Raw genomic sequence first — 9,744 nt, 5'->3', positions numbered from 1 at the left:
ACCAGACTTGGACCCAGTTGTCGGGTTTGGACCCGAGTCTAGTTAGGTTTGGACCCGAGTCTAATCAGGTCCACTATAAGAAAAACCATACCCGGACCTGAAAAGAACTACATGAACCAGACCCAAACCATACCTGGTAAAACCATATTTTTTTTATCATTTTTAAATTGAAAAATTGCGGGTTTTAATCAGAACTTGGGCCGGGTATGGGTCTGGTATAAAATTTCACAAACTATACCCGGGTCCATGCATTAATCAGACCTTGGGGTTTTAATCAGGTCTTATTATTTCTCAACATACTCGGACCCTATAGGGTTTGGTTCGAATCGGGTCTGGGTAAACCAGGCCCGTTTAAACACCCCCTAATGTTGATAAATAAGAAGAACCAATTAAGATCCGGGTCCGGACCTGAAGGTCCGATTAATACATGGATTCAGGTATAGTTTGTAAAAAATTATACCAGAGCCGAACCCAACCTGAATTTCGATTAAGACCGTCAATTTTTCAATGTAAAAATGATAAAATTTAGTATTTTACCAGGTATGATGCGGGTCTGGTTCATGTAGTTCTTATTGGGTCTAGGTATGGTTTTTCTTATGGTGGGTCCAATTTGACCCTGGTCCAGACCCAATACCATAGTTGAAAATTGAGACCAGGTCTTGTTCTACCTGTGTCCGAACCAAACTCGACCCGACCCGACGACAACCCTAGCCCTCACCCGAATCAAATCAACCCACTTGAACCCCTGTACCCAACCCACTTCTTAATAAAATATAAGTATTTAAACGGACGGAGATCCAAGTAAGGAACTGAAATCCGCAGAAATGAGGACCACCTGTCCCACCCCAGGATCCACATCCTGACCTCATATCCAAGTTTTTCTCATCTCAAAATTGAGGACTATTCTACATCTCAACAGCATTGAAGAAAACCAAAACAAAAGCAGTCACTCCAATCCATTGCTGAAACAAAAGCGTGTGTCCTTCTCCCAAGAACGAGTTGTCTTATATAACTTTGATTGCTTAACCAACCCTACCACGTTATCTTAGTTGAGCATCTCTCACAACCACTAGCCTTTTCTTTTCTTTTCTTTTTTTTTCTTTTTACCTTGTAATTATTTGCAGAGAAAAGTTTTCTAAAAAAATTGTATGTGCGATCAACGAACTGCGGATTTTTTTTTTTTGGTGTTTTTTTTCTCACTTCTAACATGATAAAACTGCATGTTTTGGTTTGTGGGAATCTGCTTTTGTTTTGCCAAAATCCCATCTATATATAGGTTTTCCAAGGGATCAAAAAATCAATGCATTAGTCTTTTAAGACTCATGAAGACGTTTTTTTTATAAGAAAAAAATAGTTCAAAAGTTGATTCATACTAAATCGTAAATCGAGCACATTTATTAGGTTAGATTGAGTCAAAACTACTCGCAAAATGAGATTCCAACTCAATTGTATCCAATATATATCCTTATTTGCAGCTCTAGTCATGCATTAATATTGTAGGTATTAATTTTTTCAGAAAAATAAAAAAAAATATTGTAGGTATTAATTAATCAAACCTATTCGTCCCACGATTGACGTCCCTTGTGTGAGTTAGTTCTCAATTTAGTATTTTAAGAAATGACAAAGAAATCATATAAAATTTATTATTATTATTATTATTTTATGACGAGTAACTCTGGGTGGGACCCACGACCACCTTTGCCTTACATGGCCACCTCTAAAAACCATGTGAAATTATCAAAGGTTTAAGATGGCAAAGAGGTGGACCCGTATCCTGCTTTCCTCAAATGAGCCGGCCACCCTAAAATATGACTAGGGATGGCAGTGGATCGGGATAAAATGGGGGCTCAATCCTACTCACTCCGTTTGGACTGGGGATGGAGGACATGAAACGGGGATGGAGGTTAAAATCAAAACTCGTGCGGGATGAAGGCGAGGATGGCCTTATGCTTTCTCCCGCCCCGCCCCGTCCCGTCCCGTCCCCGTCTTGATTCTCGCCCCGTCCCATCCCGTAACCAATGTTTTTTTAGGGATGGCAATAGATTGAGGAAAAGATGGAGGGCATGATTTTAAGATGGGGGCGAGTGTGAAGACCTTATCACCCGCCCCGTTCCACTGCCATCCCTAAATTTGACAAGGAACTAGGTCCTATCATGGATTCCAGTGGTCAGTATGGTGGAGAAACTCAGGTTGATCCGGCGAGGAACAAGTTCATTCCAACGTGGTGGGCCCATCGAGCCCTGCTACGGTGCACAACTCAACGGTACAACATTAGCATTGGATCCGATGTGCCCCGTACGGAATTGGTGGGGTGGTATTCAATTATTCATGATTTGGATGTTAAATGTAAACAGTACAACTGTACAAGTGATGGTTGCAAGTCATAATCCAAGCAGGCACCGAGCGGAGTGTAACCACCAATCACGGATCCGGACCCGTATCCAACAATCTGATCTGATTCGGGTCGGACCAAGATCAATCCGGATCCGGATCGTGTTGAAGAGAGTTATTAATGGAAGCCCCAAATAAAAAATTCGCCCAAAACGCGTTTCTTTTCTGGTGCAACAAAAAGGAGAGAAAAAGCAGCAGAAATTGTGAAGGGAAACCCCTTGGCTTCCTTCTCTCCGTCTCCTTCGCCTCTGAACCGAACGAAACGCTTCTCTCTCTCTCTCTCTCTCTCTCTCTCTCTCTGCAACGTGAAACCGGCGGGCGCCATGGCTCGGCGTCGACGCCGTCCTGCCACGACCGTCGATCGTTTCTCTCTGTTCGTCCTCGTCCTTACGATCTATCTCTTCTTCTCCGCCGGCTCGGCCTCCACCTTCATCGATGACTCCTCGGCGATGCAAGCCCTCTCCGTCGCCATCGGGGGTGGTTCTTTGGGGTGGAAGGGCGAAGACCCCTGCGGCTCCAACTGGAAGAACGTCCGCTGCGAAGGCGTTCGCGTCATCTCCATCCAGCTCGCTAGTGCCAGCCTTTCCGGCACCCTTCCCTCCGCCATCTCCAAGCTGACCAAGCTCACCAACCTCGCGGTCCAGCACAACAACCTCGGCGGCCCCCTCCCTTCCTTCTCCGGCCTCTCCTCCCTTCAAACCCTCTTCCTCGACGACAACAACTTCACGTCCATACCATCCGGCGCCTTCGCCGGCCTCACCAGCCTCCAGGAGCTCCACGTGGACCACAACCCCTTCGAGCCCTGGCACATCCCCTCTGACCTCAGCCAGTCGACCAACCTCCAGGCCTTCACAGCCAGCAATGCCAATGCGATGGGCACGATTCCGGATTTCCTTGGCACGTTGCCGAACCTTAGGTCTCTCAGGCTCTCCTACAACAACCTCACTGGGGGTCTGCCCACCTCGTTCGCCAATTCCGTCATCATGAATCTCTGGCTCAACAACCAGAATGGTGGTAAGCTCAGCGGATCGATCGCCGTTCTTGGCCGGATGACCAGCCTCGCCCAGGTCTGGCTCCAATCTAACGCCTTCACTGGCCCCATCCCGGATCTCTCCAATTGCACCTCACTCTTCGACCTCCAACTCAGGGACAACGGTCTCACCGGTATCGTTCCCGCCTCCCTCACCCCTCCGAGCTCTCTACAGAACATCTCTCTAGCCAACAATAAACTCCAGGGTCCATACCCCAGCTTTCCCAAATCGGTCATCCAGGATATAGGAACCACCAACAGCTTCTGCCTTCCCCAGCCTGGGACCTGCGACCCGCGGATCGATATCCTCCTCACCATTGCCGCTGCGGTGAACTACCCGCAGGTCTTGGCTTCCTCCTGGGAAGGGAATGACCCCTGCAATGGGTGGTTGTACGTGACCTGCGATGCGAAGGGGGTCATCACCGTGCTCACCTTTTCAAATCTGCACTTGGAGGGCACCATCTCGCCCACGATCGCAAACCTGACCGGCCTGAGGACGCTGCTCCTCAACAACAATAACCTAACTGGATCGATCCCTGTGATTCTCACCACGCTGCCGAACTTGCAGACGATTGATGTCTCAAACAATAGCCTTTCTGGAGGCATACCCAATTTCAGCCGGAGCGTTACGCTCAAGTCATCAGGCAATCCAAATCTGGGCAGTACTAATTCCTCCGGTGGCAGTGGAGGGTCTGGAAGTCCCGGTGGTGGTGGTTCCGCGAATCCACCTGGCTCATCTAATTCGACATCAGACGGGGCATCAGATGGCGGGTCATCATCTTCAGTCTCCACTCGAATAGGAATCGGAATCGGTGTGGCATTGGTGGTTCTCATCGTTGCTGGGCTAGTTTATTGTTATTGTTGCAAGCCGAAGGGGCGGAGATTCGGCCGCGTTCAAAGCCCCCCTCCTTCTACAAATGGAACAGAGGAGGTTAAGCTTAACGTTGCTAATGGAAATGGGTACGTGACGAGTGAACAACACAGTGCGTCGAGCAGCGCGCCGACCAGTTTGCCCGACCCAGGTACCATGGTCATATCCATTCAAGTGCTTCAGGAAGTAACCAACAACTTCAGCGAATCGAACGTGATCGGCCGGGGGGGGTTCGGGGTTGTGTACGGAGGAGAGCTTCATGATGGAACCAAGATTGCAGTGAAGAGGATGGAAGGAGCGGCAATGGGGGGCAAGGGGATGAGTGAGTTCCTGGCAGAGATCAATGTCCTGACGAAGGTGCGGCACAGACACTTGGTGGGAATGCTTGGGTACTGCATCGAAAGGAATGAACGGCTTCTTGTATATGAATACATGCCACAGGGGACGTTGGGGCAGCACTTGTTTGAGGGACCAGAGAAGGGGTTCTCTTTTCTTAATTGGAAAGCAAGGCTGACAATCGCTTTGGACGTTGCAAGGGGAGTGGAATATTTGCACAGTTTGGCTCTGAAGAGTTTCATCCATAGAGATTTGAAACCTTCGAATATACTGCTGGATGATAATATGAGAGCAAAGGTTTCAGACTTTGGCCTTGTCAAACTTGCACCTGAAGGGAAGTACTCTGTGGAGACACGATTGGCTGGTACATTTGGGTATCTTGCGCCGGAGTATGCTGGTAAGTGCATTGCTTTTTCATGACCTTTACTCTTTTATGTCCATGGATTTGTGTTTAGATGCATTTGATTGGCAGTTTGTTTGTGTAATGCCTATTTAGCAGCCCATGTTAGAATTGCATTTGCTGTGCTTTCAAATCCAATTGATAACATGGCAATTAACATTAATAGGATGTGGAATTGAATGATGTTTAAGTTTCATTTTCTACATTATATTCGAGGGATTTGTTCCTTTGTAGCCATGACAGGCAATAAGGTGATGATGTTTTGTCTGTTTATTTAAAGAATCGTGTAAAATTTTTATATTCCTAAGAGTAGTATCTGTTGTGCTGATAATGATCTAAAAATGAATCACTGATAATTACTATAATTGTTTGCACCCCAAGAAGTTGGTACACATTTTCATGTTTATGAGACATAACACTTCAAGGATATTTTTTTCAAGGCTAAGACTGCTGCTTTTGTTCTTTCTTCTCTTTGATGTTTCTATTTTTTTGATGTTTCAAGGCTTGAAAATGTTCTTTAATGTTGCTGACACCCCATAAAAGTTTGACCTTAAAAACTTCTAAGAAGGTGAATTATATTCAACTCAGTACACTAGCTTAGATGATTCACTAAGGGTGAGTTTGAATCCCTCAGATCTCATATCCGAGGGAGATCCGAGGATCTGAGAACCGACTTCTTCCAGTTCATCCTCAAATACATGGATCTCCCATTCTGATTTGAGATCCCCTGTTTGCATTGCCTCAGATCTTGGCATGGGCCTTCAGATCTCAAATGCTTGATTTGAGGCTGTGTGTGTGTGTGTGGGTGTGGTGGTGGTGGTGGACATCTCCCGTTCTGATTTGAGATCCACTGTTTGCATTGACTCAGATCTTGGCATGGGGCCTCAGATCTCAAATTCTTGATTTGAGGCTCTGTTTGTGTGTGTGTGTGGTGGTGGTGGTGATGCTTTTCATCACGTCTAGAATCATTGTTTGCTTTTTCTTGTTTGATTCAGTTGATTAGAATATGAAAGCTCAAAATGTGAATTTACTGGGGCAACCTTGTGGAACTGCATCTTACCTACAAATCAGTGTGTTGACAAATTATAACTGATTGTCATTTAAAATATTAGTAATCAATTATAAGATTGTGAACTTTGACCAAGGTGACGCTCTTAGTGGCATCTAAACTATTGTCATGTGAATCTTAGATCAATTGTGGCTTTACCAGTGGGTGACCATGTAATCAACTGCGTGACAGTAAGAATGTGCTGGAATGGCGAAATACAACTTTGAAATTGTTGCAGTTACTATTATCAAGACAACTGGTTCTGAGTGTTTTAATTGTATTCCAGATAGACGATTGTTATTTGTCAAGTTTCAAATGAGATCTTACTAGTAGTGTTAGTTGCTAGAGGTCCCAGTCTGGGCAGGTCTGTTTTTAGTAGTAGACTTAAACCTGCACTTAACTCATACATTAATTAAGATACACATCATTAAGTATCGTACTGAGAAAAGTGCTCTGTTATTTATTGGAAGTTTTGAGGCTTTACAAATTAACAACTGTAAAATTGAAAGTTAGCAGCTTTACTTTCTTTGCACTTCAATATCCAATCCTTTTTCTTTTATTTGTGTAACCATGATGATTATTGTCAGTTCAGAATCAGATTAGTAACATTTCATTTTCCCATGAAATTTGGGTTTTTACTTCATCTTTTCCTATTTATTGCTGCATTTCCTCCTGCATATTGCTTTTATTTTATTCTCATCTTATTCTGTGTTTGTGAACTGTGATTCAGCTTCCATTGCAGATTGTCATAGTGCTTCTGATTTTAAAACCATATAATGCAACCTTTTGACTTGGTAAAAGATTTCCTTCTTCTCTCGAATTTTCTGTTAAAACTTGCACTGCTATTTTGTGCAGCAACTGGGAGAGTAACAACAAAGGTCGATGTCTATGCATTCGGGGTGGTCCTCATGGAAATCATTACAGGTCGAAAAGCCCTGGATGAATCACAGCCAGAAGAAAGTTCTCATCTAGTCACATGGTTTCGTAGAATTTTGATTACCAACAAGGGTGATATCAGGAAGGCCATTGATCCAGCCATCAACGTGGACAACGAGGAAACATTCAAAAGCATCTGCGTGGTGGCTGAGTTAGCTGGCCACTGCACAGCACGGGAGCCGCAGCAGAGGCCGGACATGTGGCATGCAGTTAGTGTGCTTGCCCCACTGGTAGAGCAGTGGAAGCCTAGCAGCAGAGATGAAGAAAGCAGTGAAGGTGTCAACTATGATATACCACTCTCTGTTGCTCTACAAAGATGGCAAGCCAATGAAGGGACTACCTCTATGATGACAGAGTCATTCTATACGGATAGCACAAGCATTGAAAATACTCAGTCCAGTATTCCGGTGGGGGCAGCTTGTTTCCCAGACTCTGTCAATTGCCGATGAGAAAGGAAGCAGAAATACTCAGTTTTCCAGTTGATGTGCTCTGAATTCTGGTTCCTCCTGTTTCAATCTATTTCAACAGCTTTCTGCTTCCAATCTCTTCATTCCTTTGTAAAAGCAAACCAACAGGTTTGAGTTTAGGATAGTCTTCCGAGCGGTTGGAACTTGGAAGAGATTAGAGGAATTGCTTCGTTGAGTGTAAATTTTCGGTCTGGGTATATCTGTATTTGTATATTATTACTTTTGTAACGTCATGGTTGATTCTGTTGAACAGTACTCTTCATGTCAGATGCGGGTGTTCTGAATTGGCCGCTTATATTTCTTTAGTAGCATTACTTTTAATAAGAGAATCTGTTGCTTCCTGTAGATGACAGCTTGAGTTGATTATTGGATGTGAGAAAATTGATAAAAAAATTTGTGGGCGGAAATTTTTCTTTGGTATTCATTTTAGTGCATAAATTTGGTGGTTGGTTTTGTAAGGTGGTGGTGGCATCACATGGAGAAAGAGCCAACCGAAAGGCGTTGATTGCGGTAGCTGATGTGGGGGGGGGGGGGGGGGGGGAGGGTTTTCTTTTTTAGATTCATATTGGTGGGTCATGTTGGAATGATTAGGACTTCCTTGAGAGGCACGTGGGTGGTGGGGTGTGATGTGGGGACTACCATTTTTTGGGTTTAAGCAATCTTTGTGAAACTATCAAAATTAAGAAGTGACCAATCTTTTTTCAGTTCTGGGAATAAAGGGGGCTAAGGATTGGATCATTGGAGAAGGGTAGGTGATCAATATTTGAACATTCAACATTCTTTAGTCTCCATTTGTGGAAGGGTCAAAGAAATGCCATTTTTTTCTGGTCGTTTGGAGTCTTTGATGGAGTTCAATCTCTACAGCTGTATCTGTAAAGGCAATGTCCACCATGGATTGATGTTAGGCTTGAACGTGTGACAGGTTCTTACAAACAACGCAGCCATGTATGTATCTGGAATTTGAGTTCAAGACGTAAATGGGGGGGGGGGGGGGGGGGGGGGTGTTTGATTGCGTGCATTATCCACGGGTTACTGCTATCCGCGCTCTATTGGATGCACGAGGCACCTGTGTTCCACCCCTCCTGCCAAAATAGTGGCGCCTGGAGCACCTGGGACAAAAATAAAAAAATTAAAAAAAAGGTGAGACACCTTTTAAGTGTCTCGCGGTGTTGCATCCCTCCACCTGGAGCAGTGGTGTCCAGAACACTTGGGACAAAAATAAAAAAAACTGAAAAAAGGGGGTGAAACACCCGGGACAAAATCTTGACTTGTCCAGGATACCTCTGACCCGATCGGTAGTGTCCAGACAAGACTGTTTCACACAGTTCTGTCAGCGCAATCAAGCTCCCCTTGAGGGAATTGTTTTGTTCTTGAATACAAAGTCATGACAAATTCTAAGGACGACAGAGCAATGTTGGATGATGGCACTTTCTCTTTATGTTCTGGAACCTCAAGAATCGTATTTGATTCTTATGTAGGAAAATCTACTAAATGCTTGGCCGTTTATGCTCTAGCAACTCACTACCCTAATAATAAACAAAATAGTGCCATTTCATAGGAAAATTTGGTGGTTTACAGGATCTTCATGGCATTTTATGACTCCACGGTCACCATGAGTTTTTCATCTTTAATAGCAGATAATATTTGTCACGAGGAATTATGAATCATAACAATTTTCTCCATAATTGTGATTAGAGAAATGGTTTTATGACAGGTTGACTGAACCTTATGCAAAATTTGTTTTAAAAAAAGGCCTTACAATTGAGGTTCTTCAATACAACAACAACAACAACTACACCTTCATCCCAAAACAATTGGGGTCGGCGATATGAACCAACAAAGAAAATCATTCTGGGTCTTCCACATGAATCCTTCTCCTCCATTCATTTCTATCCAATGTCATGTCCTCGGTGAGGTTCAAAGCATTCATATCCTTTTCTATCACCTCCATCCATGTCTTCCTAGGCCTACCCTGACCTCTTTTAACTAATATATTTTCCCATTTCTCCATCCTTTTAACTGGAGCATCATTAGGCCTTCGTCGAATATGTCCAAACCACCGTAAACGATTCTCTCTCATCTTATTTTCAATGGGTGCAACACCTACCTTCTTACGTATCTCCTCGTTCCGAATCTTATCTTTTATTGTATTTCCACACATCCATCTCAGCATACGCATCTCAGCTACACTCATTTTTTGAATATGATGTCTCTTGGCAGTCCAACATTCCGTACCATATAGTAAAGCGGGCCTAATAGTCGTCC

General features: G+C 44.1%; 1 protein-coding gene across 1 annotated transcript; it reads left to right on the top strand.

The window, feature by feature from the left end:
• Positions 1-2,564: 2,564 nt before the first annotated feature.
• On the top strand, positions 2,565-7,824 carry LOC149811560 (receptor protein kinase TMK1-like). The gene is made up of 2 exons (XM_089992674.1): positions 2,565-5,025; positions 6,932-7,824. Exons 1-2 carry the CDS (start codon positions 2,715-2,717, stop codon positions 7,459-7,461), a joined length of 2,841 nt encoding a protein of 946 aa, XP_089848800.1. The 5' UTR covers positions 2,565-2,714; the 3' UTR covers positions 7,462-7,824.
• Positions 7,825-9,744: the final 1,920 nt, after the last annotated feature.

Source organism: Nuphar pumila, chromosome 17 (genome assembly GCF_984573655.1).
Source record: "Nuphar pumila chromosome 17, dmNupPumi1.hap1.1, whole genome shotgun sequence".
NCBI classification, from domain to species: domain Eukaryota; kingdom Viridiplantae; phylum Streptophyta; class Magnoliopsida; order Nymphaeales; family Nymphaeaceae; genus Nuphar; species Nuphar pumila.
This window is presented reverse-complemented; position numbering and strand designations above follow the sequence as displayed.